At 37.6% G+C, this 26,660-nt stretch overlaps 2 protein-coding genes and 1 long non-coding RNA gene across 6 annotated transcripts; 2 read left to right on the top strand and 1 right to left on the bottom strand.

The window, feature by feature from the left end:
• Nucleotides 1-26: 26 nt before the first annotated feature.
• Nucleotides 27-8,523, bottom strand: LOC108266201 (uncharacterized). Its single transcript, XR_008396564.1, has 8 exons — nt 8,324-8,523; nt 4,360-4,455; nt 4,045-4,272; nt 3,920-3,942; nt 3,716-3,834; nt 1,874-2,216; nt 306-448; nt 27-154 (listed from the first exon to the last, which is right to left on the bottom strand). It is a non-coding gene; the product is annotated as an uncharacterized LOC108266201 (long non-coding RNA).
• Nucleotides 8,524-10,247: 1,724 nt separating this feature from the next.
• Nucleotides 10,248-15,304, top strand: piga (phosphatidylinositol glycan anchor biosynthesis, class A). 2 transcript variants are annotated; one of them, XM_017470018.2, is made up of 7 exons: nt 10,248-10,353; nt 11,710-12,089; nt 12,506-12,938; nt 13,020-13,152; nt 13,898-14,030; nt 14,479-14,685; nt 14,807-15,304. In XM_017470018.2, the coding sequence occupies exons 2-7, from the start codon at nt 11,745-11,747 to the stop codon at nt 15,092-15,094; spliced, it is 1,539 nt and encodes a 512-aa protein (XP_017325507.1). In that variant the 5' UTR covers nt 10,248-10,353; nt 11,710-11,744; the 3' UTR covers nt 15,095-15,304. The 2 variants fall into 2 exon arrangements, with proteins under 2 accessions (XP_017325507.1, XP_017325505.1); XM_017470016.3 differs by having other exon boundaries at nt 10,248-10,361.
• A 7,193-nt stretch (nt 15,305-22,497) lies between these two features.
• On the top strand, nt 22,498-26,078 carry asb11 (ankyrin repeat and SOCS box containing 11). Of its 3 annotated transcripts, none has more exons than XM_053680590.1 (7): nt 22,498-22,750; nt 23,095-23,174; nt 23,268-23,375; nt 23,466-23,616; nt 24,384-24,518; nt 25,553-25,687; nt 25,787-26,078. In XM_053680590.1, exons 1-7 carry the CDS (start codon nt 22,654-22,656, stop codon nt 25,909-25,911), a joined length of 831 nt encoding a protein of 276 aa, XP_053536565.1. In that variant the 5' UTR covers nt 22,498-22,653; the 3' UTR covers nt 25,912-26,078.
• The last annotated feature ends 582 nt before the right edge of the window (nt 26,079-26,660 follow it).

The following is a 26,660-nucleotide window of genomic DNA, read 5'->3' as shown; positions in this document are numbered from 1 at the left end:
CTTCCAGACAACGCAGTCTGCGATGAGGTGACCTGCATCAAGGCAGTGAAAGCAGACTACCATCCCCAAGACGTGTCTGAGACCCTCTACGGCCCGCATAAATTCCACCTCGTCTGTCCTTCAGCACCATGGACAGTAACCTTCTCAGCATTCCCTAGCAGGAAAAAAAACTGTTCTGTGTGTTAATACAAACTAATCAGCAAGCACAACGGCTGCTGAGAGAGATTACACTTTTTGGTCTTTAAGTATTCCAATAAAATAACTGTTTTAAAGTCTCAAAAGTACTAGTTGTACTGGCCACACACCACTTTTCAAAAAGGGTTTGCTTCTCCCTCGCACACTTTCTCGATATGTAACGAAGAGCATACTTCCTGTGCCTTCCCAACCAGCTTACATTGCAAGAGCAGAGCCCACATTTCTTTTGGCCATGGCAATGCAGCTGCTACACCTGCAAAAGATGTGAAATATGACTCAGCTTCGGCTTCTCTGAAAGGAGGAACCAGATTAATGTGTGTACTTATATCAAATCCTGTTACCCCCCTCCCCTCTGGACCCGAAGCAGGGCTCGAAGAATTTGCAACAGGAGCTGAAGGCAGCAGAGCAAACTAATGAGACACAGGGGAACACCCAGGTGAAACCACTGTCATACTCACAAGTCTCCTTTCCCTTTCCATCTCTAGCTCTAATTTCCTAATACGCAGCATTTTAGTTTCTCATTCCTCCCGTTTAATCTCCAATTCCTTTAATTTTAGCATCATTAACGGATCTGTTTTCGACCCTGTTACAGGGTTACTTTGAATCTTAGGCAACGAATCTTTATGAGGTAATGGGGAGGGCGAACAGTGGGTGCTGCTAGCACTTTTCATCTGCTATTCTATTAAACCAATTGGAAGAGGGTAAAAAAAAAAAACACCCCATCATTGGTTATTTCCCTATCCAGGGTCGGCGCCAGGGCATTCGGAATCAGGGGGTCTCGATGTGTCACTTGGGGGGAACCTCTCCCACCTGACTAAAATAATAATGATAATTTTAAAGAATTAAGTGTTGATAAAGTACCGTATATTTTCCTTATAATTGTGAATGCAGTGTGTTTGATCAGACTCATTTCCTGGACTTCCCTGGGTAATTAAAGGTGGTGGCAGCTGATTAATTTTGGGTTGTGAGTAGTGTAAAGAGAGGCTCACATTTCATATTACCTTAGCCAAGAAGGATTACAATACTACTACTACTACTACTACTAATAATAATAATACCACTTTACTAAACCTATTTTTAAGCAAAGATTAAGCATGGCACACTATAAAAACATCATGCCATTACCCAAATAGCAAGGCTACGCATAAAGCACTCACATTAATAATAACGACCAGCACTGTTCACATAACCACATAGTGACAAAGACAAAAAAAAAAAAGCAATGACATCTTATCTTTAGAAAAAAAAAACATTCTAAGAAAAAGAATGTTTTTTTGAAAGTGTTAAACTTTCTTAGAACAAGGTCTTTCCATTCGTTGCGAATTTCCATTATTGTTGAATTATCAAGCTAAATGTTATATGTTTTAGACAATGTCAGCTTTGCAAAGTTGGCTCTCACGACCACGCTCAACCGCTATTTACATCACTGACGTAATAGCATAATGTATGTGTATGTAATTGGCTGATTATGCCGGTACGTCATGATGTAAAGCATTTTTTTATTCAGCTTCTACTCTTCATTCATAATCAGTATTCATGTTAAATCTAAATTAATGAAATTAATTAAATTTAATATTTAGTTAATTATTAATATTTCAAGAAGTGAGAGGGCACAGTAGCGTGGTGCTGAGTCCCAGCTGCTGAAATCGTGTTCAGGTTTGTGGAGTGGGGTGCTTACCAGAGGTGAGGGGGCACAGTGACCTAGGTCAGTGGTTTTCAAAGTGGGCACGTTCGCCTCACACCTCCAGGGTCCGGCGTTCGAGTCCCGCCGGGGCCCTGTGTGTGCAGGGTTTGCATGTTCTCTCCATGCTGCCGGGGTTTCCTCCGGGTACTCCGGTTTCCTCCCCCAGTCCAAAGACATGCATAGTAGGCTGATTAGCATGTCTAAAGTGTACGTAGTGTATGAATGGGTGTGTGAGTGTGTGTGATTGTGTGCCCTACGATGGACTGGCACCCTGTCCAGGGTGTACCCCGCCTTGTGCCCGATGCTTCCTGGGATAGGCTCCAGGTTCCCCGGGACCCTGAAAAAGAGTAAGCGGTTGAAGATGGATGGATGGATAAATCTTATTGGTAATAGTGGTATTTTAGTTGAAGCACCCTATGCACAATGAAATTCTTTGTCAAATGAACACATTCTGATTTAAATTCATAACCACTGTGTGACTGTATCAGTATTTATTGTTTTATGTTTCTTATTAACAGACTAGTGTAGAATGATTACACAATTTTAACATGTTTAACATGAATAAAATGTGATTTTGTTTCACTCATTATGCATTTAATATGCATTTAAATTATCAACCGTAAAACAGAATTAACAAAAATTTTAATCTGATTTTCTCTATAATACTACAAACTGCTGAAAGATGGAAAATTGTTTCAATTGTACTCTACTAATAAGCACATAAAGCCTCCTACATGAGTTTCTAAAGCCTTAATCCATTAAATGCATCAATGCAATATGACAATCTAGAAGAATCTACAACCAACTCCTGAATTACCTTTAGTATTGGTACCATTGAGAGATGTGTGGAAATTTTTTTATTCACGTGCACACGCGCACAAGTGCGCGCACACGCACGCGCACACACACACACACACACACACACACACACACACACACACACACACACACACACACGCACACACACACACACACACACACACACACACATACTTTTGTATGTAGGGGGAAAAATGAGAAAAACACAAGCAATAACTAAAATTTTTAATTAAATGCTTTTGTTAGATTAAAGGTAAGCAACATTGCAAGCCTGTGCAAGACCAAAATATAATTGTTGACATGAGAGTAGAACAAAGTGGATTGTAAGTATATAAAGACAATTGTCCAACAAGGGTAATTTTACCTACACAAAGAATGCTTAAAAATTCGTGATATAATTGTTTTTTTTTCTGAATGAGCACTAACTCTGAACCAGTTCACAGAGCACTGAAGTGGGAGGATTTTCAGAGGAGAGTCTTTAGAAGCAACAGCTAGAAGTGGCAGTAATTTGTCAGTAAATCTGTGTGTGAAAGTGTGCATGTGTGTGTTAGTGAGAGGGTCAGAGAATGACAGCTTTCCTCTGTCCCAATCTAGCTGCACTCTGATCCTCTGGAGTTTCTGTGCTACTGAGAGGGTCGTGGCCGGTTGTGGTGTAATGAATGCATCCGTGGCCCAGAATGCATCTTAATCCACCAAATCTCTCTGGATTATCAGGAAGCTTATGTTCTTCATTACTGCGTCTGACACTGGTCAGATCATCAGACAGAATGAGATTAGGATGAGCAGTATTGGGGTCCAGAATTACAGGTGATGAGAAAACAGACAGACAGACAAACACAGACAGACAGACACACAGACACACACACACACACACACACACACACACACACACACACACACACACATACGCACACTTTCTAAATTTTTGTATGTAGATTATATTGGTAACCTGGTGTTGTGTGTTCATCTTTAAAGGTCACACAAACACCAACAGGGAGAAAAGAGAAAGTATATTACTGTATTGGACAATGTCCTGCATCTTCTCCCAGACTCTGAACTTCAGGTTGGCTAGATGTTTTGCCACATGGATCAGCACTCCTGAAAGCTCCTCAGGATGCTGCAGTGTACACTGAGCTCTGCAAAACATTCAGGAGTCAGTGTTGCTGTGGGTTTGGATTCAGAAACACAGAGAATGAGAGAGACAGGAACCACATCACTCACCTTTTCACTGTGGCCTTGTAGTTCTGTAAAAAAACAACAACAACACAAATATCAGTGGATGTGATTTTTAACTTTAAACAGGTTTTACTTTCTCACAGTATAAATACTGACTGAATGATCCTCACTTGTAAGAATGAGACGTCTTCAGCTCTCATCTCCTCTTCTATAACTCTGATTGTGTCTCAAAGGGACGATATGTCTCTGCTCAGCTTCTCAATCTTCTCCTTCATCATCTGACTCTTCTGCTCCTCTTCCTCTCTCAGTGCAGCGATCCTGACTGCCTCATCTCATAGAAACTGGTGGAGCTTCTCAAACTCCTCCTTAATCTGCCGCTCTGTGTGTTGGGCCTGAATCTGCAATGAAGAGCAAATAAAGTAAAATAAACAGTGCAATGATGCAAAACACATCTATAGCATCAAAACCCCATTATTGATTCTAACCTTTATATGTTCTGCAGTCTGACTCCGTTTCAGTTTACAGACATTAAAGATCTTCAGTTTCTCCTGTAGGGGCTTCAGTGAAGTTTTGAGCTCCTTCTGAAACAAATCAACACACTGCATGTGCTGAAGCACAGACTATGTGCTTCAGATATTGATTTCAAAGTAATGCTTAATGAGAGAATGAACATAACAGAGGCAACTTTATGTATTAAAAAAACAAGTGATTAATGGTTAGCATAACACAGACATTTACATTTGTTATACTAACATTAGCTGTTAGATAATTACAGTGTAATAAAGGTTGCACTTACAGTCGGAAAAAATGATCACATGCATGTACAAGTATGTCCTGAAGTATAGAAATTCACTATGAATAAATTTTAACAAATTTTGACCAAATTGTTTTTATAATACTCCATAATCCATTACTTATAGATGCTAAATTGAAATTTGTGACAGCAATAACCCTAACATTCACTACATTTAAATAGATTTAGGGAAGGACTTCTATTGAATGTCTCAGAGTATATTATTTGCTTCATTGGAAGTGATCATAGCTTTAGAGCATGCAGAGCTGTCTCTAACTAATGAGCAATCTAAGTTACTTAGGGGCCACAGCAACCAAGGCCCTAAACAAGTAAAAGGTACCAGGGCCTTAAACAAAAATTATGACATTTCACTGTTAATTATAACCTCACTGATGACACCTTTGCATCTAATAACCAGTAATAAATGTAAAACGCTTTAATTTATATAATTTAGCTTTTAATTTATGCAATTTAGCTAAAAACATTTTGAGGAGAAAAACAAACAGTCAGGTCCAATAATACTTATTATTATTATCCAATAAAACAATAATTATTTATTAATTATTAATAATCATATATGCACTGTTAGCCCAGATTTCATATTTACTTAACAATTTAATTACAGCATACTTAAATTATTTAAGTTTAGTGCATTACTAAAAAAATGTAAGTAGATTCTACTAATTTGTAGACATATTTCAGTGTGTGAATAATTTTAAGTTTAATGGATTAAAATTATTAAGTTTTTGTCCTGACCATGCCTCTCCACAGGTTAGCTGTTGCAGAGTCAGGGGAAGCCATTTTCTTGTGGTTGTAAATGAATTTGAGGAGCTGTTGATGAGTGGTTAGAAAGTATGTTTTAGCCAGTTTTTATTGTTCCTATTATCAATTGAGAGGCTATTTGTGAGTAATAAAAAAAAATTAGTTTGAAACAATTTTGAACGTTTTCTCCCGCTTGAACTTGAACCAGGTGAGTTCAGGGGACATTTTTCATCTGTTCATTTTAACTGTGAAAAATATTGTTTCAAAAAGATTTCGGATGTTTTCTCCTGCTTGAATCCCTGCCAGGTGAGTTGGGCGGACATTTTTTGTTTGTTAATTTTTATTGTTTTTTCCCCAATCGAGGTGCTGTTTGTGAGTAGTAAAAAACAACAACAACAACAACAACATTCAGCTTTTAACTAGCTAGTTTTTCACTCGCGCGCGGTGGACACGATCCCGCTTGAACCCCAATCCGCTGACATTTTTTCGTCTGTTCATTTTTAACAGTGAAAAACATTGTTTTAAACAGATTTGGACATTTTCTCCCGCTTGATTCTCCCAGAGAGTTCAGCGGACATTTTTTCATCAATCTGTTTCTTTCTCTGTTGGGATGTAACCGGCAAGGACTAATACAGTCAAACTCCAGTGGGGATCGTCTGCTTCTAATCAGAAAGTCCTCAGCTAAATCCATTCAAAGTGAGTCTTGAAGGGAGTTTGGTGACCTGGCCAGTTCTGTGGCCTGAACAGTTCTGTGTTCTTTTCGGACTGATTCATGCCCTGTACTTGAACTATCCTAAGTGTATAAAAACCAGTTTCCACTTTATTCAGCAGGTAATGCTCAACCTGGGAGGTAAGCTGGCACCCAAAATTCAATCTTTGAAAAATCAGCTAACAGTAAAACAGGCCTCCCAATTGTTCTACTACTGTTCCACTAGCAAGTGGTTACTTTGTAACGTTGAAGTGCATCTTATGATATTGGCACTGATTTTGTGGTTTGATTCAATTCTTATTTGCAATGTTCCTATTTTATAGAAATTGATTTCATTTATATATACAGTGGTACAATACTGATGTATAGTGAAAATTTCATGTGAATAGCTTCATTGAAAATATATTTACTGAAACAATGTTGATGCGTCAAATACTTATTTCCCTCACTGTGTGTGTGTGTGTGTGTGTGTGTGTGTGTGTGTGTGTGTGTGTGTGTATATAATTTTATTTTGTAACGTTGCACTTTTATAACAACATGTTTAAGGATAAGTTTCCTCACACTGATAGTTCAGAAGACCACATCTTTAGAAAGTAAAATTTGGCAAATAATTTCACAGAACTTTCTTGATTGTGTGTATTGTATTTTCAAATGAAAATATTTCAATTGAAATAAAACTTTTTGTACTTTTGGTATTTGCTTGCTTTTTTTTTTTTTTTTTTTAAATATAATTTAATGAATTTAAAGTTTACTTAATTTAACTTAAGAAACTAAGTTGAGTAATTGGACAGAGCAATTGATATTACAAATGATTTTGAGTTAAATCAACTTGGAATTTAGTGCATTGAACTTTAAAATAATTGTTAGAAGGGCTGGAATATTTAAGTTAAGTTATCGAGTAAACATTAGTTAATTTTTCTAAGGCAACCACTTTCAATCAAGTACAATCATCTTATCCGGATTTACAGTGTGATAGATTATTGCTATTTTAGCTGCCTACCAGAGTATAATGGATTTGATCATTAATATTTTCAGATTTACAAATTGAGTAAATAGCAATGGAGTTAAAGCACTTTTTATATGTGCCCCCCAAGATACCAAAAGTAATTGGAGAATTGCCTGCTCAGCTGTTAAATGGCCAGGTGTTTTCTATTCCCTCATTATTTGACTTACAAGTAAGCAGATAAACAGTCAAGAGTTGATTTCAAGTGTGGCATTTACATTTGGAATTTGTTGCTGTTAACTCTCAATATGAAGTCTAAAGAGCTGTCACTACCAGTGAATCCTGAAAAAAATCAAAACAAACCGATCAGAGCAATAACAAAAACATTAGCTGTGGCCAAATAAATTATTTGGTGCATTCTTAAAAAGAAAGAAAGCACTGGTAAGCTGAGGAACACCAAAAGGATCAGAAGACAACTGTGGTGGATGACAGAAGAATTTTTACCCTGGTGAAGAAAAGCTTCACAACCGCTTGGCAGATCAAGAACAACCTCTGGGAGGATGTTCAAAGTTAACAATAATGAGGAGACCACCACAGTTAATGCAGAGGGTTTACCACAAGAGGTAAACCATTGTTAAGCCTCAACAACAGGAACACAAGTTTAGAGTTTCCCAAAAACATAAAAAAAAAATCCTCTACAGTTTTTGAACAACCAGTAAAGGCCTGGCAGAGCATAACCAAGGACGACAACCAGCATATGATGATGTCTATGGGTCCCAGAGTTCAGGCAGTCATTGACTGCAAATGATTTGCATTTGCATAATTTCTGTTATTGCTACAGAATTCAGCCTGATTTGGCTGTAAATACCCTCAGATTAAAGCTAAAATCTTCACTTTGAGGTCATATTCATTATTTAATTCCAATTTACTGTGAATCACAGTTAAAATAACAATAACTTTGTCAGTGTCCAAATATGTATGGACCTAAATGTACTTCTGTTAATTAGTCATCATATTATTCAATAAATCATGCCTGGAGGCCAAAAGAGCCATGCAAAATTCAAACTGTTTTTGTGGGATACACATTTCATTTTAAACTTATCTTTTTACTCAGAAATTAGGGGGTGCAATGAAAGCTTTAAATGAAAATTCATATTTTTTCTTATGTGGTGTGTTATACATTGCATGAGAGAATAAAATATATAGATATCTCTGTATACGCGTATTTTGGTGCGTGTTTACCTTCCAGTCTGTTACCACCTCATCAATGGGGCAGAATTTATGCTTGGTGTGTTTTCTTGACATCTGACACACCAAACACACCGACTGTTGATCATCCAGACAGAAGAGTTTGAGTTTTGCACCGTGCAGACTGCAGACCATTTCAGATGCAGATGAAGATCTCTGACTTCTCTCTTGTAAGAAAGTCTCCTTTGCTGTTATTATTTGCTCCAGTCAAAATGGTCAGAGTTTCACTTTCATTTCTGGGAAAGTAATGACACCATGATTTCAGAGATAAACACATGGCCATGATTCTTCCTTCAGTTAGCAATTATTTCCTTTCTGAACAATGAAAATGTGATAATGAATTTGAATAAAATGCATTTAAATGTGAAAGCTAAAAATGTGTAAAACCAAGCTCACCAGAACACTGAACCTGCTTGTGAATAGGTGGCGTTTTAGATAACGTGCCTGAGCATAAATTATAATAATCACTCATGCCATATACAACAGTCAAGGCTTTCTAGTTTAATATTTAATAGGTATTGATAGTCGATTGAAGGGGAGGGTGATGGTGATGGTATCACGAGTGCTGTATTCATGAGGGAATGTCCACTACAGGGCGATATCACAGTAAATTGTATTTTATACACTGGTGAAGAAAAAAGCACTGATGGCAGAAATGTCTGATTGGAAGTGAGCTGGTTTGAATTATGAAAGACGGAGCTGTAGTTGATGTTAGATGCATAAGTATTGTACAGGGTTTTATAGGAGTATTTATTTAGAGTATTTATTTATTGGAGAGCAGTTGTGTGGTCACAACACAAGATTTGTTCACGTTTACAGTCAGCTTTCATCGTCAGCAAGCAGACGGTTTTTACAAAACCATTCTCACATGAAACTCAGATATTATTAGTTATGAAGCTGAAGAACTAGCTGTCCTAACAGTCAGAATAAGAGATAATATACATACAGTGCCCTCCACTAATATTAGAGCTCTTGGTAAATATGAGCAAAGAAGGCTGTAAAAAATTATCTCTATTGTCGAACCTTTTGATCTTTTGTTCAAGAAATTCACAAAAAAAAAAAAAAACAACTCTGCTCTCATGGATATCAAACAGTTGCAATCCAAACCCTGGTTTATCAAAAATATCTTTGTTAAATATACAGTACTTATTTAGTACAAACTTTGCTATAGATTTTTATTTTATGACTTCTACATTATCAAGTCAGTACAAAAATATTTTAGATTTCCAAACATTAGTTTTCCAGCACAAAATTTAATGTTCTACCTAATTCTGCCTGAGGGTCATCACACCAAATATTGTCTTGGAATTTTTATATCCACTGTACAGTAGGCAAGGTTTTTGTTTACCTATAATGACAGGTTACTTAGCAGGTTAACAAGAAATAAACATGGGTAAAAAACGTTAACATCAATTTTTGTACATGGGCTGTGCAGCATAACATTAGTAATGCCACCATAAGAGAATAATTTCGATCCTTTGACATTTAATAGCTGTTTGATATTTTATTCTTGCTTTCTTTCATATTTTAGTGAGGAAAAAAGAATGCAACTGATTGTGTAAGTTTCATCATGGCTCGGTCCTAAATCACATGCTAAGAAATATATCAGAATTGTAGATCAGAACATCTATTAGTACCCATATCTGTGTTCTATTCAGACATGTACTTCAGTGCAGTATGTGGTATGGGACATAGACCATGTCTTAAATAAACATCTAGAGCTAAACTTTAAAGAGACAAGGATAAGCAAAACTGTGTATTATATATCAGTAATGTTAAGCCTTTTGTTAAACTTTTTGTTCAATTAAATGACTGATTTACTCTACGTTTCTTTGTATCAGAAGAACTCTTGGCTGTATCATGGGCGCTGTGTTCATGAGCAATCCACTAGAGGGCAGTGTGACACATTGAACTGAAATGTACTTCACAAGTTAGTGGTGAAGAAGAAAAACACTGTCGCGGAAATGTCGGAAGACTTGAATGGTTTGTTGTGAACGACTGAGACGTATTTGAGGCAGCATCAGGTGAACAGGTGTTGTATAGTATTTTATGAGAGTGCCGATTTACTACTGCATAGAGTATTTGTAGAGTAATTGTAATATCAAAGATTTGCTCAGATGTTTATAATCATCTGTCATCACGGGCAAGCAGCTGGAATCTGACTTATTTACAGAACCAGTTCTCACATGAAAATGAGCTGTCATTGGTTGGCTGGTAGAAGCACTAGCTGTCCTGACATTCAACGTAATATTACTTAGTTCGTTTTGTATTTTATTTATTTATTTATTTAATTTGAGACATGAATTTTGAGGAAAAAAACACTTAATTACTGAATACAGGAATAGGACCCTAACTTCAACAACATTTGAAGGGAATCACGTACAGTCACACAACCAACTGTAAAGTGTTCATCTAGGTGTCAGGCATGACGCACACCTTTTTGTTACTTATTAAAATAAGCTACTAAATCATATATAGAAATTGACGTATTTTATTACTGCATGGGCTACACAAAATAATATACCATAATTTAAAGCTCAATAGCATTTGAAGGGAATGACTTACAGTCATATAACCAACTGTAAAATGTTCGACTAGGTGTCAGGTATAACGCACACCTTTTAGATTTTTGATATTTGTTAAAATAAGCTAATAAATCATATGTAAATTTGATATGAATTTCACTATCGAATGGGCCCATACAAAAAATATACCATAATTTAAAGCTCAATAGCATTTGAAGGGAATGATGTACAGTCACAAAACCAACTGGAAAAGATTCGACTAGGTGTCAGGTATGAGAAACACGTTTTAGATTTTTGATATTTAACCCTACAATGCATGAACAAAAAAAACGTCACGAATGCATAAAGGGGGTCAAAGTGTACTGGACTGAATGGTACCCGTACTGGATTGAATGGTTTTCTTAAAAAAAATAGATGTCCTATTAATGAAATAATTAAAAGAACTGATGGTACACGAATGTTTAACCCTGTTAAACATGCCCTGATTAACCTACCTCTATCTTGTCATTAAAATAGCTACTGATGCTGGCAAGGCATTAAAAGAACAATAAATAAATAAATAAATAAATGACTGAATCTTAATTTGAAGTTTAATGTGCCCCTGAAATCAATGTTGGTGTCATTTAAAAAATATATGTATTTTATTGTCCTTCACTTCACTTTTTGGTTCACTTAAACGCTTTGTAGAAGGTATGTGTCCCACCCCCAGGGAAGGGTTTTACTCCACAGTACTAACCCTTGTTTGAGGACTGGTGTTTATTCATTTTGAAGTGGGTGAAATTTTTTTGTGCATTTTTCCTGACTCTGGTATGTGGACTTTAGGAATTGTAATCTTTCTTTGGATTTGTGTTACAGGTTCTCCACTTTCTAGTCCATGACCACACCTCAGAATGGGGCAAAGAAAGCGAGTTAATGTCCAGTCTCCTGTGCCCTGTCCTTCTGAGACGCAGCCCTTCAGTCCTCACACACACTCCTCCACAGAGATCCCTCATCACACACACGCGTTCAACACTTCCGGACATCATGGATATCTGCAGAGCGGAAAGCACAGCATTTGCATGGTGTCTGACTTTTTTTACCCCAACATGGGTGGGGTGGAGAGCCACATCTACCAGCTCTCGCAGTGCCTCATAGAGAAGGGCCACAAGGTGGTGATAGCAACACACGCCTATGGCGAGCGGCGTGGAGTGCGCTACCTCAACAATGGTCTGAAGGTGTATTACCTCCCACTTCAGGTCTGTGAGTTAAACACAACCTCATTAGGTTGAAAAGTAAAGTAATTGGTTTGGTCATCCTATGTACGCTATTCCTTAAGCTTCATTGCTTTTTTTATCTGTGTTTTTCCACTTTCTGCCCCTTTATCAATGTTTCATATACCCATTGCTGGAGAATATGTTGCTGGTGAATAAAAATGGAATGAAAAGATACCATCATACGTCTGGAATTAAAGTACTGGTGGTACATCTGACTAGCAGTGAGCGTGAAGAAGCTTTGGCTGAGTTTAGTGTGTGTCAATATTATACCAGAATTGAAGTTAAAGTGAAGTCCCTCATCTGAGGAGCAAAACATCTTTAAAATTACTACACAAGTTCATTCAGTTTAATTTACTACCAGAAACTGAGAATGATAACTTGATGACTTCTTCCCGTAGGTGATGTATAACCAATCCACGGCCACCACCTGCTTTCATAGCCTGCCACTTCTCAGGTGTGTGTTCGTGCGTGAGCGTATCACTGTGGTGCATGCCCACAGCTCCTTCTCAGCCATGGCCCATGATGCTCTGTTCCATGCCAAGACCATGGGTCTCAACACCGTGTTCACAGACCACTCGCTCTTCGGATTCGCTGACCTCAGCTCCGTGCTGACCAATAAACTGCTTACTGTGTCTTTGTGCGACACCAACCACATTGTATGTGTGTCCTACACCAGCAAGGAGAACACTGTGCTGAGGGCCGCCCTCAACCCCGACATCGTCTCTGTCATCCCCAATGCAGTCGACCCTACTGATTTCACACCTGATCCCAGTTGCCGTGACAGTAGCAAGATAACCATCGTCGTAGTAAGCCGATTGGTCTACAGGAAGGGTAGGCAGAGCATGATGTAATAGGGGACTTTTATAGTGTTGGAGTGTGTTCTGTGATTGATTGGTCCATCACTGTTTGCAGGAATTGACCTGTTGGGTGGAATTATTCCAGAGCTTTGTGCCAAACATCCAGATCTCTGCTTTCTGATTGGTGGAGAAGGTCCTAAGCGCCTTGTTCTGGAAGAAGTTAGAGAGAAATATCAGCTTCATGACAGGTAAGAAAGTCTTGCCCTATGTTCCTCCACTGTATTTACTATTCCAGTTGACTGGAGAGTACAAAACACCAATATCAGGTGTTTTAGCTCTGGTTTTTAGGCCCCACTACCGGTCACATTTCCAAGTGTTTCTTGCTCTGGCACACTTAACCTAGATCATCTAACTAACATATGTTTAGTTTGCAGGGAACTTGAAATGATAAGTTCATGGCAATGGGGCCTGAGGGCTTCATTTGAAAATCCCTGATCCATTTGCCACAGGCAGCACAAAAAAAAGTGTAGTGCAAACTATCTATAGTCATTTCATGTAGCCGATTAACTAGTATAATACTATAATGAAGTATATCAGCCAAGTGACAAGTATTGACAGAGTAAAAAAGTATTTCAGGGATGCTGCTTACATTTATGCCTTCAGAAACTTTCTTTGAACAGTGACACATACAAAATAAAAAGCTGTTGTCTTGTGGAGAATCATTGCCCATCATATAGAAGTCCTGGGCATAAATTTTATAAAGCTTTACTTTAAATGGTATATGTTTCAAATACAGAAGTAAAATAATCCACAGTTGTAGTTAGTTTTATGGAATGCATTATGAAACTTTTTTCATTTAATGGTTTGGCTCTTAAACCTATGAAAATATAGATAATTTGAATGGTTTGCTGGGTCTCGTACGTACTAGTAAGTTGATTAGCGTATAATGTTAAACACACTCTGTGTGTATGCATCATGTGATTGTGTCTCTAGGGTGCGTCTTCTGGGGGCTCTGGATCACAAGGACGTACGGGACGTGCTAGTGCAAGGTCATATCTTCCTGAATACATCACTAACTGAAGCCTTCTGCATGGCCATAGTAGAGGGAGCCAGCTGTGGCCTGCAGGTCAGTGTGTTTACTTATAAATGATGTGTGTGCTTTTAGTTTGGAATACTTATTGGAAAATAAATACCACTACCTAGCATGTTTGTCTCGCACCTCCAGAATTGGGGGTTCGATTCCAACCTCTGCCGCAGGGAGAGAAACTCTGGTTTCCTCCCCCAAACCAAAGACTTTGAACACACCCTATCCAATGTGTCCCCCACCTTGTGCCTCGAGTTCGTTGGGATAGGCTCCTGGCTCCCTATGACCCTGTGTAGAATAAGTGGTAAAGAAAATGGATGGAAATAACATTACCGTACCCAATGAAATGAAAGTTTTTTGAGTGCGAGTACAGCACACAGTTTGACATACTTGTTTGACACACAGTCACCTGGAGGGAAGACAGCAATGTAGTTAGCTTTCTTCTTCAATGTTTGTGTGTGTGTGTGTGTGTGTGTGTGTGTGTGTGTAGGTGGTGAGCACTCGTGTTGGAGGTATACCGGAGGTTCTCCCTGATGAGTTGGTGACCCTGTGTGAGCCGACAGTCAGCTCCCTTTGTGTTGGATTAGAAAAAGTTATTGCCAGGCAACGTGCGGGCAAAGTTCCCTCTCCTGCAGCCATCCACCGCCAGGTCCAAACTCTCTACACCTGGAGAAATGTCGCTGAGCGGACAGAAAAGGTGTGTGTATGCTTGAGTCATGTTTTGTAAAGCAAAGGTTGTGACAATATCTTGACAATTATTGGAATAAAATTTTTGATCATCATACTATATAAACTTTAATGTTTCTGTGTGTTGGTAGGTGTACGATCACGCATGCAGGCAACCAGTCCTGCCCTTACCTGCTCGACTTCGGAGGCTGCGCTCTCACTGCGGTGCCGTCGCTGGCTCTATATTCTCCTTTGTAGCTGTTATCAATTTCCTCTTCCTTCTGTTCCTGCAGTGGCTCTTCCCCAATCACCTCATCGATGTTGCCGTGGACGCATCTGGACCAGGTGGTCGTTGGGGGCGGGGCTTTGGGAAGGAAGAGAGTAAAGACCCGATTGTAGCACGGTGTGCTGTTGAGGATACAAGACGGTTAAAGTGTTAGTGTGGTCAAGATGTAGCTTCTGATATGTGGGACCATGTTTAAACCTCCAGAGATTTTAAACAAGTGCACTGAATTGACCTGTTTACATTCCAGTGAAGGGTGTCTGGTTCAAGTGTGATGAACTACTTTATTCCACAAAAAAGTCTGTAGTAGTTATGATCTTAGTCAAGAAGACTCACTGTGTCATTTATTAAAACACTATAACATGCAGTTGTCCTTTTATTTTAATTACAGTTATTAGCCAGTGATTAGTGGCACCCAAGCACTTACCACTGCCCACATTTTTTGTTTATTGTGTATATAAGCAGCATAAGTTATTAATCTCATAAGCTGATATATGATTTTTTAAAAATTCTATTGTTTACAGAGAATGTATATAAATGAATCAACGATTTGTTAAATATTGTATCATTGTACTATTAATGACTTGGAAATAAGCAACATGGCAACATACTTCATTTTTATGGCTGATCAAGTACTTTAGTTTACCCTAAAGTCAGAGAGAGAGAGAGAGCCATGATTTATGACTTCCAGTGGTAATATTCTTTCATATCCACTGCAGTAACTGAGCTGGTAATTACAGATATCCTTCTGGTAGAACTGAGGCTGATCTGACAAATACAGATTTTCTATGATGGCAGAGAGATGGCTACTGCTTACATTTAATCATATTATTTGCTAGTATAATGGGACTGTACATTTACAGCGTCAGCCTTTTTAAAAAAATTATTGTTATATGCTTCACCTGACATTGATAAAGAGAGCATTTGCTCTATATTGCAGATGTAAAATGCCATTTAGATGACAGAATATCTGTAATTCTACAAAAATGCACAATATATGATATTTTGTTAGGTATCTTTGGAGTCCTAGGTGAAAAGGAGTTGTGTTCAGATTTACTTCAGGTTAATAATTTTCACATGCTAAGCACAGAACTTTCCCCATTTTTCAATCCTGGAACAAACTAGTATATTTCCTAATTTGCATTCGTTTTAGTGGCCTATTCATTCAACTTCAGTAATTGCTTTATCCTGGTCCAGGTTATGATGGCAACATGGAGATCATGGAGCAACATGACAATCTCTCTCCAATTTTTGTAGTTTTAAATGATATATCTGCTGTCTGTTCACAACACCTCATACTGTAGTTGACTTCCCCCACTTACCCTGTAGTGGTGTTTCATTTGTGACTGAATAGGTGACCGAACGAATCTTTTAAGGGAACGAATCGTTCTCGTTCACTTCCATGTACAGTCTGGATTGGCAAACCACTGGATTGTCAGTATCGTGGATTTATTGTTTGCAGAAACAATACATTCCATTTAGGGTCAAAATAGTTCACACACACACACACAAAAAAAAACGGTAAAGGTGTTCAGCAATGATTAGGCCTACATTAGACCAAAACACAACAGTACAGTATTACCAACTACAAACAAACAGATAACTTAAAAATCCATTGACAGCTCCAACCTGTTATGTTACCTCCAACAGTCTGATTAAGAAAAATGAGCAACTGAATGAACTCATTAACACGTTCAAAAGGGGGAAACTTTTTTCAAATGAGAACAATGCATTACTGAACCATTTAAAGCTTCATCTTCCTCACCTTTTCATTTGCAAATCTGGTGACTACCTTGTCCTTGTCAATGTTAATTTCCCTTTCGATTTAGAGCAGCGTTAAAATTGACAGCCACGACTCAACCTTGATTGCAAGTAACTTTTGGTGAGTTTCAAATGCCTGTAAGTCCTCTCTTCCTGTTACTGTTCTAAAGGGAAATAATGCATATGCAAACAAATTACAACACACAATTTAGTAGCCTGAGATGTAATGATTTTTTGAACCAATTTTTAAATAAAATTATTTAGAATGGACATTTGATGTATGTTTTGCTACTAATAATAAATGCGTTTTGCTACTAAAATTTTTGCTTCTAAAGTTTTGCTACTAAAAATAAATACAAAAATAAATTTACAAAAAAAATCTGATCAGTAGACCCCCCAATCCCACCCAGAAGGCGGGCCTAGGGTTGTTCGCATCTCCGACCCCTGAAACCCCCCCCCCCCACACACACACACACACAACTCTGCCAATGCCAAGGACCAGAAAAGGGACATAAGCCTTTCTTTCACCAAAGAAATGCAATGCTGACTCTCTTTTTTTTCCAAACTTGAAAACATTCCAGTGAATGTGCTAATCCACAAATGGTAGATTTCATGAACTGATTTCACAATCAGTTTGTCATGTTCCTCTCAAAATCCAAAAAAAGAAAAAGAAAACAAATAATTAAAAAAACACAAACAGATCCCATAAACCACTGCAATGTTAGGCTAGAATGAGTGCTGTAAAGGTTGACTTGATTGAATATGTAGTATATAGCAAAAAAAAATTAAAATAAAGGAAAATTATAGAACAATTCCCTTAGTAATCATATGTAAAAACTGTGAGCCTACAGTACACGCTTACACACTCAATTGTGGATGATTGTACTATATATTTATTGATTAATTGGAAAGAAACATTGGAAAGTTTAATCAAACTTAATCCTCACTACTAAATTTGTTCAATGTTTCAACAAGTGGGGGGAGCAGGAGACACAGACTGATGTAGTCCTCTTGCAGTTACTAGCTTAAAGAAATGTTAAAGGAACAGAAAATTGATCTGGGAAAGTGAAGAAGTTACATTTACCCAGGGCAAGTTTACACCGGGACATTTTTTCAGTCATGTCCAAATCAATGGCTGTCAATGGGAGTGTTCACACCCTTGCGTCAAAGCATCAAATTATTTTAAAACATTTTTTAATGTCGAGGAGTTCGACCAATGAGATTCGCGCTTTTGTTCACATGCCCGGAGCCACTGAAGTTACATAAAAACCACGACTTGGTGGCACTCAAGTGGCACACACTTCTTGCTGGTGAAGAGGAAGCCAAAAAAAGTAGAAACCGAAAAAGAACCCAAAACAGAAGACAAAGAAGAAATCGAAAAAGAAGATGCAACCAAGTAGTAAGATGAATGTCAAGCTGCTGGTGTCTTTGGTGTCTAAACGCCGAGAGCTTTATGATCAACGCCACAGTGACTACAAGAATGTTGATAAGAAGGAGTTGTTATGGCAAGAAATTGCAGATCAAATAGGATTTGATGGTGAGTTTCATTTACTTATTTTTGTTATGTACATGGGCTTGTAACTTTTTTTTCACAAACTTTTAACCATCTCTTGTTTGTGTGCTGTGTAGTGGAGGAGGTTAAACTGAAGTGGAAGAGTTTATGCGATACATACATGAGGAAAAAGCGTGAGGAGGATTGCGGGAGTGGACAGGATGCTAAAAACAAGAAACAGTGGAAGTATATGAAGATGATGGAGTTCCTTGTAACATCAACTGAATTTCAAAGGTATTAACATTAGAACATTACAATACATAGCAGCTATACAATATGTAGTGCACTGACATTAAACGGGGATTAACATGATATCAGGGCATGTTCCCTGTACACTGTGATCATACCTCTAGTAGAATACTATGAATAGGTAATCTCTGCTGAATTTGTGTTGTTAGATGTATTGTACATTTAAAATTACAGTGAAATATTTTTTTTTAACCAAACACTGACCTCACGAGCATCAGTTCAAGATGGTTATGAAGTGTGGCATGGCCCACACTGTGATTGATTGTTTCTGTTGCTGAATTTATCTTTGCAGTGTTCCCAGCAATATTTCTGAAAAAACTGATGCTGATGAAGTGGATGACCAAAATGATGCAAGTGAAAACGAACGGGCAAGCACGGAAATATCCAGTTCGAGCCCAGCAGTGATGAGGTCCAGAGCGAAGAAGAGAAAGCAATCAGACATGCCAGACTTCTTGGAGAATTACCTGTTGTCCAAAGATGTCAGGGATAGAGAGAAAGAGGAGCGCAGAGAGCAACGAAGAGAGCAAAAGAGAGAGATAAAGAAAGACGACATTTACTTTTTTGTTCATGGCTTGGTACCTGCACTAAAGAGATTGTCCCCACCCCAGTTGTCTTTGGTCAAACTCCAAATACAACAATTATTGCACAATGCTGAGTTTGGTCAGTCCTCTTTCTCAGATTCCTCACCATCAGGTCACCCTGCAGACCCCTATGAACTATGAACACCACCACTGTTGTGTGTACGTGCATTTTATTTATCTGTATTTTTAAAAAAAAATCTTTTTAATGTACATGCAAGAAATACTTTGTTTACCCAGTAATGCTTATTTGCACCACCATTTCTGAGTACTGTTCCCTGACCTCATGTTTATTATTCTGTTATTGTTGCAAATTCATTAAAATAAATGCTTGACTTTTCACAAATTTTGTAGCTGTATCAAAACAATGATTCAACATTCAACACTTGAAACCTATTTACTAGTCCGCAATTTATATATATATATATATATATATATATATATATATATATATATATATATATATATATATATATATATATATAGTACACTAACTTTAATGAATGACTAGCAACACAATGTAGCTCAACACAAAGCCTCAAGCAGGGCCATATTCTAATTCAAAACTGATGAGAACTTCATGACTCATTATGGCTATTTTTTTTGGATGACACTGAAATGCAAGCATATATTATAAATTATCCGTTTAGTTATTTCAGGATTGTTTTCTACTCTAAATAGCATTGTTTGTTTCCCTGCAAATATGCAAATGGTAATCCTCTGATTGATAGTCCATTGCATTTAATTTTGCACCATAATATGCATATAAGTATTCAAATAGCAAAGTGCCCCACTATTGAGTCTTGTATTGTTTTCAGGAACATTAACACAGGCACAACAAAAGTACCCCTCCCCCCAAAGAAGAAGAAGAAGAGAAAAAAAGATTTAAAAAAAAATATTAAAATCTGGGTCTTCCCATAAGTGTTGGAATAAATGCTATTGCTCTGACTTTTAATTAATTCAAATCATTACTTATTTAAAAAGAGTATATTGTTTAAAATGAGAACTTTAAGAATTTAGCTTTAAATAAGTAAAAAGTGTATGAACAGCTTTTTGCAAAGATGTAGATACCAGCTCTCTTCTTCTTCTCAGTGATAAGCTGGTGTCAGAAACGGAAAGTTGTGCTGCGCAACCTTGTATTTCTGCTTTTCAGTAAGGGTCATCTACTGTCAGGAGGTGAATTTACAGTTTCATTCAGCGCATTGCCCGCTTTAACGCCTGGGTGTGAACACAAAAAGATAGTTAAAAAATGAAAAATGCACACACACATACACAAGACAGAGTTCTTCACAAGAGCAGAATTCAGTGTAAACATTCTACTGAATATATTCCTTGGTATTAAAGTGCTTTAATGTGGTTTTACAGGTTACAGAAACTGACACTATATTTATATTTCCACTAGTTTAATCACCACTACCCTTTAGTGATTGGTCCTGTTGTTCACAGATAAGACAAAACCTTAATACTGTCATAGCCTACTCATTTGGGTTTTAAGTAAACATTTGATCTGTGCATTGTGTGTCAAATCCAGACAGTGTAGAATTCTTGTTTTCAGTAGCTGATAAAATGGTTTTCTTTTTTAATTAAATGTATATAGTTTAGGTCTCTAACCTAAGCCTTGTATGTCCTAATTTCTGTAGCATTTTCCCTAAAACACTAAACAATAATCATGCACATCTCTTTACAAAGCAAAATTTATTAACCTGAAATACCTGTCTAATATAAAAAGTATAAAGAGGCTTTTTTATGAATGTGATTACCTGTTAATGTGTGTAAAGGGGCTTGTGTTATTCCCAGCTTTATATGGTACATGATAATTGAAACTTATTGTCCTGTTCTTTTCCCTGTACTTTTGTGTACAGCAATATGTACAGAACCACCTCTAAGAGGTCGTTAGCCTTCCAATGTGTTTAGATCCATAAAGGATTGTAAAGTGTCTTTATTCTTTTTAAATAAATTCATTAAACTTGGACTCCTTTAAACTATAGGATTTGTGGTCCTATAGTTTGCCATCTGGTGCTTCATTTTCATGAAGCAATTTGTATAATAGATAGTGTAGACTACAATAATATAAACAAAGTTCATATAGTCAGCAGAGAGAAGTGTAGTTGGAAGGTTTGATAGATAATGGCCAGGATGTGACATTCAGGACTTCAGTGAAACCCAAACATGTCTGTGATAATGCAGGAGGCTTTCAAGGCTGAACAGAGGAGCCACATTAACACACATTAACCACATTGTTCTCACCTTCTCTAAATGCTTACACACACACACACACACACACACACACACACACACACACACACACACACACACACACACACACACACTGAATCTTATTTTATTGTCCTGTTCTTTTAACTGTAGATTTCTGTACAGCTGTGTGTACAAAACCACCTCTAAGAGGTAGCTAGTCTACCAATGTGTTTACATCCATAAATGATTGTAAAGTGTCCCTATTCTTTTTTGAATAAATCCATTAAACTTAATGTAAAAGCTAATGGGGACAGTCCTTTACTTGACTTGCTCACAACAGTCATTTATGATATTATAATATTATATTTGATTTGAGTTGTAAAGGAACCATATACTTTCTACTGTAAAACTGACTGGGCTGAGGTTATCTACAGTATATTATCATTTAAAATAACGCAGTAACTTGATATTGTGTCTTTTGTCTTTGTAATCTAGATGGCAATAAAGACATTTACGTGTATGTTTTGCTTTATGTACATGCTAATTCTTTCTTAACTGCACAATCATATTTTTGCCATGTGGTGCAGAATTTACATGAAGCAATTTGTATAATTGATAGTGTAGACTATGAGTAAAATAATAAAAATAATACAAAGTTCATATAGTCAGCAGAAAGAAGTGTAATTGGTTAGTTGGCTAGGACTTCAGTTCAGGACTTCAATAAAACCCAAACATATCTGTGATAATGCAGACATTCTCCATTCAAGGCGGAACAGAGGAACCACATTAACACACTGTTCTCACCTTGTCGAAATGCTTACACACACACACACACACACACACACACACACACACACACACACACACACACACACACACACACACACACACACACACACTATTCACACATTTTCTGTAAGCTTGGGCGTAGTCTTACCAGTGAATAGTTTTAATGTTTATGGAAATAGATTTAAAGACATGTAAATGATCAAGTTTTAAAGAAAGAAAGACTTAAATTGTCTAGTGCATATGTGAGTGGACCTTGCTTTATTCTGCTCAAAAGCAAAATTTACATAGTTGTGCAATAGGTGAACTGAGAGAGTGTGTATCTGTGTGTGTGTGTGTGGGTAGTTTGAAAACCTGTCTCTCAACAGGAGCCAGATTCTTCAACATGTTTTTGCATGTGTGTGGGGGAGGCCGATGTGTGTATTTTGCATGATAACTGGTGGGAGGTACAGTTTAGTCAGGGGGAGTGTGTGATATTGTAGAGGCCATATAATGTTGGCAAACACAGTCTCCCTAAACTGAACATATTAGAGCTTTGTTTCTGAAAGACACAAGTTGTTGTGAGCGTTTTTAAGAAGTCTGCCTTTAAGAAGGATGGCTGCAGCCCATGCTGAGGTGTGTGTTTGGAATGAACTGTGGCAACAAGATTTTCAGGTCTATGGAGGACGAGTATGTAACACACTCATGGAAGGTGAGTTTGATGTTTAACTGTACACCTGTAGAACTAAATGTTTTTTTTCCCCCCAGTGGTTTGTGAACAATAGGACTTTGGATGAGCACGTTGAATGGTTCAGTGTCTATGGGTGTGTGTTAATATGTTGGTGCAGACCAAATGTCTTTTGGGACTTTTGGATGGTTCTCACAAGGAAAATTGTTTCTTTTATGAAGAAAAAAAATACAATCTAAATTGGCCAAACAGTTTCCTTTGGTTAGGTTTAGGTCTAGGTGTAGGCATAGCATTAATTAGCTGCATAAATAATTATAACAATGAAAGGCCATCACAAAGATGCAAACATGTGTATGTGTGTGTTTAAGGCTCTTGGGCAGACAGAACTCCTCTCCATGATTCAGCTTTGCAGGGCCGGCTACTCCCAATTAAGAAGTTCCTATCTCAGGTACAGAATGATGCACACAATCAGAATCTCAGAAAGCTTTTCTCTGTTAATTCACATTACATAAGTGTAACTGAAATGCTTGTGTTTGCACAGGGGATGAATGTTGGTGTGGCCACACTGGATGGCATCACTCCGTTACATGAGGCCTGTCTAGGGGGCCATTTTGCCTGTGCTAAACTGCTGCTGGAACATGGGGCTGATGTATGTCCTGAACTACCTGAATATTTACTAGTCATAAATACAAGTATACGCAGCGTGAATAAGTTATTATCTCTGTGTATGTTCCATCAGGCTAACGCTGTGTCTGTCGATGGAGCCACGCCTCTCTTCAATGCATGCTTCAGCGGTAACACCGCCCTCCTCCGACTCCTTCTAAAGCATAGCTCTGTCCATCACCCAGCTCACTTGCGTAATTCACCTATCCATGCTGCCGCAAAGCAAGGTGTGTTTATTCACATAACCACATATTATGAGTGCTTCCATTGTTCATATTACCACAATACAAACACACCAACAACAACAAAAAAATTATTTCCACAATACATGTATAGGCATATAACAGCGTGGCCTTAGTATTATGTGGGTCAAAGTCGGTTTTAAGATGGGACATCAAAAGTTTTGACATTTCAGCTATCAATACTCTATACAGCTATAATTGATATTTACAGCTCAACAAGCTATATTCTTGAAGGTTACTTCAAATTTACATTCCTCAATTCTGAGACAATTCGAAAGTACATTTTTGAACTGTCGCCAAACACAGATAGAACCTTCATTATTCTGTAAGCTGAAATTTGTGAAGCAAATCCTTAATTTGCATTATTATAACAAATAGATGATAATAAACCTAGCAAAGAAAGACATGTTGAGATTGTTAACAGCATTATGACAATATATTTTTGTCAATACATTTTTCTACTGTATTTAAGATCTAAAATACAAAGTTGTTCCTAAACAAATATTTTACCATGATATTTCATTGTAAAACATTTAATAATATTAAAATACATTAGAATATACATTACATGTTTATATGCAACCACACAATCACAACTTACAAGTCTACTACCTGACCTAGTAGCTATATAAGTGCGCCATTTACCCTCAGTCTTGGATTACAATGGAATTTTCAGTTTATGGAATCAAAGACACACACACTAAAGTTTCTTTTAGATACGTCATGTGAAAGTGTGTGTGATTATATTTCAGGTCACACAGCGTGTGTGGAGTTGCTGCTGTCTTATGGGGTTGATGCTGATATGGAGTTGGATGAAGTAGGCACACCGCTTTACTGTGCATGTGAAACCAGGAGCACAGAGTGTGTTCAGAGACTTCTGATCTTAGGTCACTACACACACACACACACGCACACACACACACACACACACACACACACACACACACACACACACACACACACACACACACACACACACACACACACATTTACTCATTTACTCGGACACACACGCACAGAATGTGTTCAGAGTCTTTTGATCTTGGGTCTGTATACACATGCACACATTTACTCTCTCTCTCTCTCTCTTTCTCTCTCTCACACACACACACACACACACACACACACACACACACACACACACACACACACACACAGGCATAGATTCTTAGAACACTGGGAACACAGGCGCTAAAAATCAACCACTTAACTATAGAACACTGCTGTACTTCATTTGGTTTCCTGAGATTTAGATACTTCAGATATTTGAACTTCCAAGACTGGTTGGTGTACTTCTGCACTTGCGACAATGTTGCTAATAAATAATAATAAGCCTGTTACTACCAGTCTGACACTACTTAAACAACTTTGCGTAATCACGTCCCATTTGCCTTAAACAACTTTGGGTTATGTAATCTTAAATAAACTTGTTTACATGTTTTTTTTTTTACACTCTATAACAATATTATCTATAAAAATGGACATAAGGACATCACTCAGTTAAAGCAGTCAGTAAAGGCAGCCATCTGGAAGCCAGAATCACTTTCTTTATCACACATAATTTAGTATCATCTCACACACAGTACAGCTGACACAAAATGTCTGCTAGTTAAATTATTGCTTTGAAGTGTTTCAGGTGATAATACAGTTGCGATTTGATTTTTATTTTAAAATACAGACTTATTCTGGGATTATAAAACTGTTTCTATGCAAATATTATTACTGAGCAATATCTTTTGAGGCAAGGGTGTGATGAATTAGACACGCAGTTAGCTAAGTCTTAAAATGGAAGCTATTATCTCATGCAATTAAGTACAATATTCTATTATTACAATATGCAATTTATGAGTATTGTATCATACTGGCTTAGGTGCTAATGTGCAGTGTGGGCGTGGCATTGATACACCTCTGCATGCAGCAGTTCGAGTGGGTGGAGCCAAGGAGGTGGCTCTGTTGCTCGAGCACGGGGCTGATGGGAAATGTAGGAATTCAGAAGGCAAGACACCTCTTGACCTGGCTATAGATAACAGCATCCAGCATCTTCTGCAGACAGCAGGCAAGAGAATACGCACCAAAAACATTATTACGGTCGTAGTTAAGAGCAAAGCCATATTACTAGAATTGTCTAATCTATCATCTGTGTCTTGTGTTGTAGGTCCATGGTCTCTGTCACAGTTGAGCCGGTTATGCATTCGTCGTTCCTTGGGCCAAAAAAGACTGAACAGCGCCAGAGGTCTCCAATTACCAGACATTCTACACACTTATATTCTGTATCAATAACACACAGACACTCACACACACAGACACACACACACATACACACTTCATGTTTACTGCACCGACTACTCAGTTTACAGAATTTTAAACACGTGGACAAATCTTTAGGAACTAGGTTTCTGATAAAGTTTCTGGAAATATTTTGCTGTAAATAAATTATTTGTATTCAACTTTAATACTGGATTATTTATTTTAAAAAGTATTATTATTATTATTATTATTATTATTATTATTATTATTATTATTATTATTATTATTATTATTATCATCATCTTATGTGAACAGCAGATGGCGACATAGTGATACGTAAAATGAGAAAACTGTGGTCAGACAGAGAGAGAGAGAGAGAGAGAGAGTTCAATTAAAGATTTCTAGTGAGTCATAAAAACTACACTTACACAGAACCCCAAAGACACGCGGTCTACAGGAAGAACTTTCTTGGCGCAGAAGTAACGGAATGGCGGTGAATGGTACTCCTGGGCATCAACTCGTGTTCATTTTCTACTATAGAAGCATCCAAGACGGCACATTTTCTTGCACATAGGAACACCTAGAAGGCACTTCATCTCAATTCCGTGCATGGAGAGAAGCCTATAGGGCACCGTATCTCGTTTTCTCCACTTTTCTCCACTGCAAGGGCACCTAGAATGGGGCACTCCAGCTTTTTTCTTCTTCTTCTTCTTCTTCTTTTATAGCACCGAGCGTTTTCGTTTTGAAAATATTCGGGGGGGTGGCGGGGGGGGGGGGGGGGG

The sequence above is a fragment of the Ictalurus punctatus genome, chromosome 6 (genome assembly GCF_001660625.3).
Source record: "Ictalurus punctatus breed USDA103 chromosome 6, Coco_2.0, whole genome shotgun sequence".
Lineage (NCBI taxonomy): Eukaryota > Metazoa > Chordata > Actinopteri > Siluriformes > Ictaluridae > Ictalurus > Ictalurus punctatus.
This window is presented reverse-complemented; position numbering and strand designations above follow the sequence as displayed.